Below are 12,275 nucleotides of genomic sequence, written 5' to 3' on the forward strand. Positions count from 1 at the left end.
CTGTTTCCTCCTAGGGGAGCAAAATTATGCGTGGTCAAAACAAAACGAAAAGAGAGACAAGCAGAGACTCTCACACAGGATTACATTATAACGCGTAAGAAATTTAAACATATCTTTATAGCAGCATCCTCATTCTTAGGTTTGAAATTATTTGCAGAATTTTTAGCTTTACTTTTTCTCCTCTAAAAAGCAGTCTATCAGTAAACATTGATCACTGATGTCATATATTGGTGCTTCATACAAATTTTTTGTAGTGTTGCACAATCAGAAAGGTATATCTAATCTGTATGCTCTGTAAAGTTCTTAATAATGGTTGATTTCTTGATTGTGGTGCTCCTGAAAGCCTCAAAAATTTTGGAACTTTTAAAATCTTCAGTGTTCTATAACTTAATTGTGGAATGTAGATGGGTTTAGGAAGAGTTTTGCAGTACCAGTGACAAAATCAGAGATGAGAGATAGATCTTGAACAAATAACAAATAAATTTTTCAAAATTTATAACTTACCCAGATTATACAGGGTTTTAAATAGCTTAACTATCCCTAGCCTCAGGGGATTTTTGTCTCGTAAGAAACAGTCATGTAATAAGTTTAATATTCTGCCTTTTCCCCATGACAAATTTTACAATGGAATGAGGGGATTAACTGAGAGGTCTTGACCATCCACATTAGCATTGCCCTATGAAGTGTTTCCTTAGCTGAAATGAGAGCAGTCATGTGGTTGTCATGTCCTGCTTCTCTTCATCCTCTTCCAGTTCCAGGATGTTCAGTTCTGATTTCTAGTAGTCTTGGCTTTACACACATTAAGACCATTTCTCTATAAAATAAACAAGTTGTTTGGCAGCATAATAAACGAAAAGAGGTTTAGAGTGAGAAAATTTGGGCAGTCTTGTTAACTAGACCAATATCAAGGTACTTTGGTTCCGGGTTCCCATTTTGGGCACTTCCCAGACACAGCTGTCTCCAACTTACCTTTACTGCTGCAGATGTCCAGCGCCAGTTTTTTTGGGGTAAACTTAATAGCAACTGTCAAAGATAAGGGGTATTTATCTGCATTGGGTGCTCTTTAATACATCCTTATAACATCCTTCACTGTAATGCTTTGTGTGCACTGTCATTAGTGTTTATACTCTGAAGAACTTCTGTGATCTTTTAAAAAAAATTCTGCTTAAAACCCAGTGGAACATGTGTGTTCAATGGCATTTATAAATGTCATTGAAAGATAAAGGTCCCAGTTATGCAATTTTTTGGGATTTTGTCACTGAGTTCTAACTGATCAGCTGTTTCTTCTAACTAATTACCTGTTTCTTCTACATAATTTTGAAACTAAACAAAGATGCTTCCATACATCAATGCAGAAAAGTGTAGGATTTGCTTAGCAAATTTTTGATTGTTTTGCATATTTTGGAAACCTTTCAGAGGTTAGATGTCTGTCTTTTAAGTTTATGGACAGAACTGGGAAGACCTGAAGATCTCTGAAGTGCTTTTGCAAAGTGAACACAACCCCTTTTTTTCTGTTTTTTTTTAATTTTTCTTTCAGATTTCTTGTTGCTTTTTAATATCAGAATTGCGTGTAATGGCTACTTAAAATGCAGGAATGTTGTTTTAAGGGATTAAGTGTCACTTTTAAAATACAAGAATACACAGTATGGTTTTCTCTTAGACAACTTCTACTTCACAAATGGCAAAAGCTTGGATCTGTGCATTAGTCACCTCAGATGCTCTGTGGAAACTGATCAAGCTTAGTGCTTGCCAGAAAATTGTCCCTGGCATTTCATACTTAATGAAATCTGCAAAAATAAAACTTCATAATTTTTTTCCAAAGATCTGCTGCATTTCACCTGGCTGTGACTTCATACAGTCTAATAAGTTGAACAGGCTTACAAAATAAGCTGAAAACTCAAGCTGATAGGTGCCTGAATCCTCCCTGATGGTTTTTTATTCAATATAGAGGTGATGTTCCTAAATTAAGATTTGTTTGGTTATTTTTTGTCTTTATTGGATCATTTGACTGCTACACAATTTCCCAGATTTTGGGAAACGCCAGCAGTGGGCACGCATGCATGTGAGATCTAAACCCCACTGCAAGAAAGCCATGTCCATTAACATCGTGTTTCTCTGTTGGTGACAAATGACTCTTTTGTCTGAGTGCATCAAAGCCATTACTGTAACTGAAGATAGCACTTTTATGAGGAAATAGAAGTTATAAACCCTCACAATTTAGTGAGTATGTTACAGTTATGATGTTTTCCCAATGGTTATTAAACTTACTATTTAAGAAGGAATATGATTGTGACTTTATGTGCATAAAATTATATTTGGAATCATTGAGGGGCTTCTGCTCTACTGTTTGGCATATCCATGAACGTATCAAGTGCCTTGTCATGCTCTTAGAGTATGAGAAAGATGGAGAAACATGGGAAGTTCAGAAAAGAGTAACTGATCGGTCACAGTGCTAATGCTGAGAACTGAATGACAGAGGTATGAATGAAATCTGCACAAACTGTGTAAAGAGTATTTCAGATGAGAGGCTCCTGCCTGAAGGAACCCTGATATCTGACTGCTTTCATCTTTGAAAAATTCAGAAGAAAGAAATCCTTGAAAGTAAAACTCAGTTTTGGAGTTTGGATATGGGATTACCTGCCACCTTTTCCATTGCAAAAGAGAATCCAACTCTTTGTATTTAATATGTTGAAAAGAAAATGGCATTTCTAACATTTAATTTTCTCCAACCTGTCACCCTTCAGCCCATGCACTTCCTATGTTCCGCGAACCACGACAACGAAGCACAAGGAAACAGCTGGAGAAGGATAGGTTGGACCCCCTGAAGTCTCACAAACCTGAACCTCCAGTAGCAGGAGCAGGTAATCTAGGCATAAAAATTTCAGGTTGTTGCATGCCAAAGGGGCCATCATGCTTTGGTTCTACATCATTTGAAGTTGCATTTTTTGGGTAGTGACTCCACTCCATAGATGTGTGGGCAGTGTCCTGCACTTTAAGACATTGATGTCTGATTGGAGTGCTTGCCTGCAAAAAATTGATAATTACAATGGTTTACTTTGAGTTACATAATCAGTAAAACACCCACCTGAATGCAGCCCTAAGTTAAATCCTTCCTATAGCATTAAATAACCTCTTTGTATCAGGTCACCATTGCAGGCTCTGCATGTTCCGTAAATATTTTTCTCTTTGTGCCACAGGTCGTGGCGGCCGTGTTGGGACTCACGGGGTCACCCTGTCATCATATATAGTCAAGAACATTGCCCTGGACAAGACAGATGACAGCAACCCTCGAGAAGCCATTTTACGTCACGCAAAGGAAGCGGAGGAGAATCCATACTGGGTGGCTCCAGCATATGCTAAGTAAGGAAACAATTAAGAATACAAATAATGATTCTGGAGGCCAGTAGGAGTCTAGTTAAAATAAATGCCTTTTATGCTACACTTTGCCTTTTCTGGATTGCTGCCACAAATATGTAAACCAAGAATATACTCTTTTATAAAGATATGAGTTTCCAGGAGGTTAAATTGTTGAACTTTCATATTTCCACTTTTAAATATACCTGCCAGTGCTAAAAGTTATTTTAAAACTTTCAAACTTGATTTGAGTTTAGAATCTTCTCAAAATCAGTGTCTTAAACTGCAATATACCTAATAATAGGGTACTGTCCCATTGATACATTGGGATGATTTTCCAATATGCCTTCTAGTTCTGCCTGATTCTTAGATTAAACCTTTAAAATATTTATGGGGTGTTATGACAGGATGATTTCTCGACTGTCGTAAGTTTTTATCTGAATTTTTCCAACATGAGAACCCAAGTAACTCCCTGAATTAATTTGGTTTTAAAGGTACAGCAATATTAAAAATTGCACTGATATAATCTCCTAGCAAAATTCAGCATAAAGAAACAAGTTTTTGGGTGTTACATAAGTTGAGGAACATTATCAAGATTTTTGTCATAAAACCTTGTTAGTGCCACACATGATACTTTACTCCATTTAAATTATATGGGTGAGTGTGGTATTTGTATGTATGTATTAAAGTGAAAATTGTACAATATTCTTCTTGAATGCTTTCTACCCAAGGAGTTTTTTTCTCTAAAGATAAATATATCTCAAATAATTAAATACATTCACAATGTATAAAAATAAGTAGTACATAAATGCATTTCATACTAATGAACTGAATTGCCAGGTTTAATTATCATTGATGGAGCTTTTTTCCACAAAATAGTGTCAAGTAGTGTTTTCAAAATGCCTAAGAAAACATTTTGAAGAGTTGAAATAGTCTTCACGGAACAACCTGTCAATAATGCATTGCTATTCTATTTTGCAGCACAGTGTTCTATCTCCAAGGCTGTACATTAATTAGTACTTTACTGACTACTTTTTTTATTAGTGTTTAGTTCTATAGTGAGCCAATCACCACCTCTTAACAGAAACTTGAAATATTCTATGAATCACAGCTTGTTTTGGATGGTGACATTTGTTTTCTGACTTGACCCACATATTCATGAAAATAACTGAATAGCAATTCCAAAGCAGCTTGGGGATTGCTAACTATGGCATTTGGTGTTACACATCAAACCAATGCATTATACAGTATCACTCTTGGTACCAAGGATGGAATATTTGAAAGTCTAGTTCTGCAGCAGTTGTTGTAATGAATATGTTGAATATTGATTTTTAATTGTTTGATAGTATATGATTGCTAGAGAGGAAATATACTCAGAATGTGTAGGCATCTGGTTTTATTTGAGTAGTCCATTCTCGAAAGTAAATGCAATCATGCATTCCACCAGTTAGATAGATATGTCGGCATATTTTTGGCTTAGTAACTTCATTGATTGTATATTAAGTTTCACCCCCAACACCTGCAATGTAGTAGACATGAAAGTTTTAAAACAAAGCTGTGTTAGAGGAGGCTTACTGTGTCAGGTGGCCAGATCTCATTACAGTTGCTTGTTAAAGATGTGGCTGCAGGGGAAGAGGAGAGCTGGCTGAGAAGTGGGCAGGATGCAAGTGCAGACTGCTATTAACTTACACACCAGGCAGTGATATGTATGTGGAGGAATTGGACTGCAGCCAGCAGCAGCAGCCATGATGGCTTTGTCAGCTGATAAATCTCATCCTGGTGAAGCTGCCATTATCCTTGTTTTAAAAGCTTAAATTTCAGATAAATTCCATGCAAAGAGCACTAAAAAACTCCTGAACAATAATAAACATTATTAATAATAAAAACAATAACAGAATAATAACAGCAGTAATACTAATAATATGAAATGCAGAAACTTTATTATGTGTTGTGTTCTTAGTTTTCAGAAATTCAGGACTTTATTAGCAGCCACATAAAGATGTGCTATTATAATATATGTAATATAATAATATATGCTATTATAATTATATCCTACACCTGAATTTAGAGAGCATGGATATTTAACCTGTATATAAAATGCATTTTTCAGATGACATTTTTAGAGAATTATATTTAATAAAATATGCAAATTACAAGTAATTGATCCAAATTATCATGCATACTGGTTTGTATACTGGACAACTGCTTTAGCTATAGCATAAATTGCACTCTATAGATTTAGGAACGGTGATATTCTGATACATGTTTAAAATCTTAAGACCTAAAAACCATACGTCCAATATGTTTAATTTTTTAAAACAGTATTTATTTTTTTATTACTTTATTCTTCTACTACCAGTTTTTCTGCATTTCTTGTAGTAAATTTTTATTAAACATGGTATAAAACTATCCACTTGATATATCTTTTGTTTGACAAGGCTTTTAGTCCTGTGCTGTCTATGCACATAAAGTTTTTACTGTCCTTCTCCAGAAAGTGTGCAAGGAAAGTATAATTACTTAATTTTCTCCAGTGATAGTTATTAAATAATTTTAGACTGAGAAGATTAAGAAATGCTCTTTTCTGGTTAATCAGTTTTCATAACTTGGAATATTATGTCTGGATTGATTTGTCAGTTCCTGATCCATACTGGCTACGTCATTCTCAATCAGTTAACACTTTAATGCTTTTTTAATTGTATCTGAGGAAGAATGACTTTTTTGGATGGGTGGAGAGTGACTGTAGAAGGGGAAATGGTTTTAAACTAAAAGAGGAGAGTTTCAGATTTGATGTTACAAAAAAGTTTTTTATTCAGAGGGTAGTGAGGCACAGAATAGGTTACCTAGAGAAGTTGTGAATGCACCATCCCTGGCAGTATTCAAAGCCACGTTGGATGGAGCTCTGAGCAATCTGGTCTAGTGGAAGGTGTCCCTGTCCATGGTAGGGGAGTTTGAACTGGATGATCTTTAAGGTCCCTTCCAACCCAAACCATTCTAAGATTCTGTGATTTTCACTTCAGTACATTTTCTAAGAAACTCTTGACTTCTGCTGTTAGTTTGGGCATTCTATGTGAAAATAATTTCTTTTTTTGGTGTTAAAGGTACCTAATTTAGTCTAGAAGCTGAATATTCATTTGCATTATTTACCATTTGAAAAAATTTTTTAGCTTGTTATCATTAGCTTGACCTTTCTATTTCCCCTGACATTTGAGCCAGAAAGGAGGGGGAAGTACGTAAGTGGCAAAAGAATGGGTGAAAAACAGATGCTGCAGAAAAGGATACTGGGGATGATAAGAAGTACATGCTGAATCAGGAGATGACATGTCACAGAAGCCCAGTGTGAATAAAGTGTCAAATAAGATGTGATCAACACAGCAGAAAAGTCATAATGAATGAGGATAAGGAAAGATCTTGAGATTTCTCAGGAAAAAGCTTGTTAGAGTCCTTGGCAAGAGCCATTCCAGTGGAGTGAAAAGAAAGGAAGAACAGATTGAAGATTTCAAGTAAAGAACTACAGGAAAGGAACTTGAGACATCAGTTGTAAATGTTTGAAAATTACATTCTTTGTGAGCTGTTTGTTTTAACACAGCTGTACAGATATACTATAATGACTTCAGATGTCCCTCTGAAGGATCAGCAGGAATTACTAAGCATTGTAGCTGAGTGCCTAATCAGGCCCAGATGCAGCTTTCTTCTGTACCAGAGAGAAAGTGAGGGTGAAATTTCCCTCCTCAACAAGGTAAACTGGAGTTTTTGAAAGTACCTTTCATTTCACTGATGTTGCCCCTATTTTGCAGTCTTTTTCATTTCTGCTTGTCACTGTCAAAAGGGAATGACTTGGTGCAGAAGTCTATACCTGTGTTGTGTTCACTGAATTTTTTCTCAAGGGCAATGCCAGTCTGTGAAGTGTTAGTCACTTAAGGGCTCAAGTAGCTGAATGAGCTGAAGAATCAGGACTGAGCAAACCATCCTGTAACAACTTGTTGCCATGCATTCTTATATTTATCCTAAATATTTTTTTGTAAATGAGTCATTTTGAGAGGGAAGCCCCTGAGATTTAGAAAAGAGTCAGGCTGGTTGTTGGGGTAAAGAAAAAAATGGTGTCTGATGCTGTAAACCTTAACTTTTCAGTCTGGAAGTGACCTTTATGACATTATTCTGTTTTCCAAGCGTGCTTGAAAATCTTTTTTCTTTGTTTCAGTGCAATATAAACACAAATTTCAAAAGTTACTTTGACATGAGTCACATGTTGTGATATGCAGTTGTCATCTGCAGCTGGTTTTGCTGCAGCAGTATTATTTATCTGCTGATCTGTGATCCCCACATGTCAATGAACTACTTTTATTGGATCTCTGAAAAGCAATTAAGAAAAACAACCCATAGCCACAGGGATTATGGTGACTCTAAAGCAGTCTTCATGGCCCCTGGAAATTTTCTAGAGGTCTACATATCTCAGTGTCTTGAAAACCACTGAAGTAAAGAGAAGCACATCGTATAAATAAATCATGCTAGTTTGTTTTCCCATTTTTGTTTGCAGCCTGTTACCATAACCCACAATAAGAATGCATTTTTTGGTGTATGAGATACTGGTTTCAGCTGACAGTCATGTGGAAACACAGGATCATAGAACAATTTAGGTAGGAAGGGAATGCTGAAGTTATCTAGTCCAAACTCCTTCCTAAAATGTGTTCAATGTTCAGATCTTACTGGATTTGGGTTGTTCAGGGGTTTGCTCAACCAAGGTTAAATATCCTCAAGGATGGAAATTCTCACATTTGTCTGGGCAGCCTGTTGTACCAATTTGATTGGTGGGCACAGTATGCCCTTGCTAAGTCCATGCTGGCTGTTTCCTACCACCTTCATGTCCTTTGTGTATCTGGAAGTTCCTTCCATTGGGATTCATTGCTTAACTTTCCTGCGAACTGAGGTTGGGTAGTTCTCCAAATCCTTGATGATGATATTTGCTTTTCTAGCCACTGAGACCCTCTCCCAGTCACCGTATCTTCTCGGTGATGACAGAGTGCCCTTGCAATGACATGGGCCAGCTTCCTCATTACCTCTGGACCCACCTATCTGATGCGGATTTTTACATGTCCAATGACTTGCAAACTCTTCCTCTTCTGTTGGAAATGTCTCAGTCCCTACCAAAGACTCTGCTGTAGTGTAGGAATGCTTGCAGGCCTAAGGACAGATCTTTTTAGGGAAAATGGAGCCAAAAAATCACTGAGTATCTTGACCTTTTCCATATGCTGTGTTAGTAGTTTACCTGCTTAATAAAGCATATTTTCCTTCACATTCCTTTGGCTGTCAGTGTAGCTGTAAAAGTCCTTTGTTGTTGCCTCTCACATTTCTTTTCCGTTTCTGTTCCATCTGAGCGTTGACTGTCATAGCTCTATTCCTCCGTGTTCATTAATGCCTCTGTTCCTCTCAGCTGGGGGTGTCCTTGCCTCCTTTGTGTTCTTCCTTTTAGGAGTATGTGGTTTATCAGAGTCATATCCATATGCATCCAGGCCAGGCTACTGCAAGGCTGTGCTTTTTGCAGATGAAATCTAATCGGTTTTGAGGAGTTTTCCTTGGATCCCTTTGGCCTCCACAGTATTGTGCCATGGGATCTGCCAAACAGATCCCTAACAAACTGAAATCAACCCCCAAAGTCAAGGATAAATAAAACTGAGAAATTTGATGGCGAAAAAGAACACAGACCTCAGAATAAGAATACTTACCCGAAGAAAATCTGTTTTAATAATTTTTGTATAAATATTAATCATACAGCAAACTCCTGCTACAACTCCAGTGTACTTACTAAGTAAGAAAAAAATGTGTTTAAATTAGATTAAATGATCACTGATGATAAAGCAAAAACAAAAGCAGTGTTTTTAAATGGTCAGGCATATGAATCACCCTAGGTGACCCAGTTACAACTATGTAGCTTGTGGAGGTGGAACGGTTTACATTTCAGCTGAGGCTATAGCTATTTCATGGCAATTTTAAAAAGTGAGGTAGCAAGCACACTTGACTTCCTCTGCATGTTTTTGCTTTAGCTGAATATTGCTAGATTAGGGTACAGTTTCTCTCTTTTTTTTTCTTTTTGTCTCCTTCTTTCACTACCTCAGCTTTCCTGCACTGAGTAGCACACTTACCTTTTCTGAAGCCTGTGCCTTTTTTCTGTGCCACTTCTATCCTGGAAAAACCATAGGTTTTGTTACTTGTTTCACAGATTTATTCATTCCTCTAAATTGGAAATGTTTATCTGAATTAATGACAGTTGCAGGTTTGTGGTCAGAAATTATAGGCTTCCACTTGATTAGTTGTGCTTTACTAAGGAAACTCTTAATAAAGAGGTCATCCTAGAGGACATTTGGATACTTTTCATCTATTGTGGTAAAAGGAGGGTACATTGCTAAAATGGGCTAAATAAACCTTTGTCAGTATGTCAGAAAAAAAGAGAAGATTCCATACATTCTTCCTTTTCAGTAGCTAGCAAAATGCAGTATTTCAGCCAATAAAACCTTCATCCCTGGTGTCTGTTTTGGATTGAATGTTGATTTTCTTTCCCTTTTTTTTAATTTTTTTTTGAATACTGCTTTCTTCAGCAACGGGTTAAGTGGAGTTTCTATAAGTATTTTATAATGAAATTTTAAAATTGGAAAATATTTTTTAATCTCAGTTATGCTTTCATGGACAGCAGAAGGACTCATCTAACTTCCACAGTATAGATCCTCATCTGGGTGCAAGGTCTGCTACAGCCTGCACGGGACCACGTGCAGTCGGAGTTCTGCAGTAGGGCCATCTCTGGAATTACCAGCATGACCCTTTCCTCCGTGGCAAGCTTGGAAGATGGAGGAGCAGGCAGGGCAATAGAAAGATCCTGTATGTAAGGGGAGTTAGTTGTCTTTAAATAGTTTTGGTGATTTTGAACCCATTTGTGTCACATTTAATAAGTGGAGAATCCTACTCTGTAAGAGCTGATCTTTGCTATTACTCTTTGAAGTCAGAGGCAGCACTGGGTTTTGCCTGTTGTGCTACCTAAGGCAGGCACAATTTAGTTACGATTTATGCATTTTGTAGAGTTTACCAAGTAACAGTTGTTATAATGCTTCACATTCTTAGACTGATGCAAGAACATTAGTTAATACAGTAATGAGATGGTGACTGCCTTGGCTGTATTTTATACTTTGTCATGTTGAGAAGTTGAGCAAAACTAGCATCAGAAATCTGATAGTTCAGCGCTGCAGTGATTGTGCTAAGAATTAAGTTGGAAAAGGGACCATGCAGTTGTTAAAATGTAAAACAAGGGAACTGAATGTCCAAACAGTTTATTGAATTGCTACTTGATACTGTGTTAATTTAGAAAGTAATCAACAATTAATTTTGTAAAGCTTAAGTGGTATTTAAAGTTCACATAAAGAGTAGAGGAATTGATACTATGAAGCTTGACTGTCAGATACTCTGTGTTCTCATATGAAGATCATTACATTTTTTATGTTACAGTAGTGTTAGATAAAGTTTCTGGGGGAGAAGCTGGTTTTTTCATGCATAGGCTTAGAGAGAAACTTGGCTTAGCTGTTCTGTTTTCACTCACTGGCTGTTGTTCTACAGTGTATCAAGACAGAAGTTTCTTTTTAAAAAGTCACGGAATGAGGAGGCCAGTGGCTCTGCTTTTCTAGCATGGAAATAAATGTATTTGTTCTCACTTCTATCTAAATTTCATTAATGGAATACACAGATATTGATTGTATGCTAACGAGGAAATAATACTTGCAAAATATGTATGTTTGTTGTGCTTGTTTTTCTGTGAGCTGCACGTTTCTTCAGTTCTGAGAAGGTTAGTTGATAGGTTATTGTCAAAAATAAAAAACGGTCAAGTCTAGTATGCTCTTTTTTTCAAAGTGTCTATATATATCTATTTTGTTTCTGTCTAGTGCCTAATGCAGTTTCTGATAAAGTATTGTATTCTGACCACTATTTTAATATTTTTTATTTTTTTTCTAGAACACAGCCAAAAACAGTTTTTGCAGAAGTGGAACAAGAAGATGATGAAACAGACAAGCCAGAGTGGAAAAAACGTAAAATTTGAAAAATAATTGGTTTAAGGAATCATTTTAGAGCATTTGAAGCAAAATGAAACATTTATTTCTTTATTTGGGATAGTGGGTCAAAATTTGAAAGCAAATACTACTTCAATTTATAAAACTTGCTGCAGTATAAAAAGGGATTGTTGAATTACACTGGCTTAATCCCACATATGAATTTTGTAATAAGGAATTACTTATATTGTGCAAATAACTCCTGTATGTCAGTTACTTAGCTTTGTTAAGTGAAAAAATATTTCTTTATAAATATTGTGAATTCATTATATTGCCGAATGGGTTTTTTTCCATTACTGCCAATTTTACAAATGCTATGTCGTGACAGTGTTCAATGAATTTAAGTATCCAAATAAAATAGTACAATTTCTCAGACTCCTTTTTATTTTTTGCAGTTAAGAGCTAACAGATTACTGCTTTACAAGTGCAACAAAGTTTAGATTAGTTACTGTGTAATATTCAAGTTTAATTAATTTGTGTGTTCACATGAGTTACAATTCAGTGTACACTCTGTGTGCATTTTAGAAAACATATTTTCTAGTGTCTGTACTTCTTTGCATGATGTTTCTTTTCAGTGTGTGTAGTATCTACAGTAGCATTGTATATAGCTTTTATTTTAAAAAAAAGTGAATTACAATGGACAGTTGCATAATTTAGTGTAGTAAAAATAATGTGCTTATTACCAAGCTGGTGTAAAAATTTGTTCAGGATTCTTATCCCTACTAATTTGTATGGGTAAATTTTAGGATAGAGCAGATCTGTGTATGTAATACCAGGTCTTTGTGTGTGTTGACTTTGTTGTATGCCTGAATAGTGTATATTCTGCCTCACACTCCC

At 36.1% G+C, this 12,275-nt stretch overlaps 1 protein-coding gene across 1 annotated transcript in view; it reads left to right on the forward strand.

The window, feature by feature from the left end:
* Window positions 1-11,813, forward strand: part of WDR70 (WD repeat domain 70) — a 127,226-nt gene extending 115,413 nt beyond the window's left edge. The window contains exons 15-18 of the mRNA XM_033085319.2: window positions 15-94; window positions 2,745-2,861; window positions 3,198-3,360; window positions 11,344-11,813. Of these exons, the coding sequence (XP_032941210.1) occupies window positions 15-94; window positions 2,745-2,861; window positions 3,198-3,360; window positions 11,344-11,428 (445 nt within the window). The 3' untranslated portion in view covers window positions 11,429-11,813. The remainder of the gene's footprint in view (window positions 1-14; window positions 95-2,744; window positions 2,862-3,197; window positions 3,361-11,343) is intronic.
* Window positions 11,814-12,275: the final 462 nt, after the last annotated feature.

Source organism: Catharus ustulatus, chromosome Z, assembly GCF_009819885.2.
Source record: "Catharus ustulatus isolate bCatUst1 chromosome Z, bCatUst1.pri.v2, whole genome shotgun sequence".
Taxonomy (NCBI): Eukaryota; Metazoa; Chordata; class Aves; order Passeriformes; family Turdidae; genus Catharus; species Catharus ustulatus.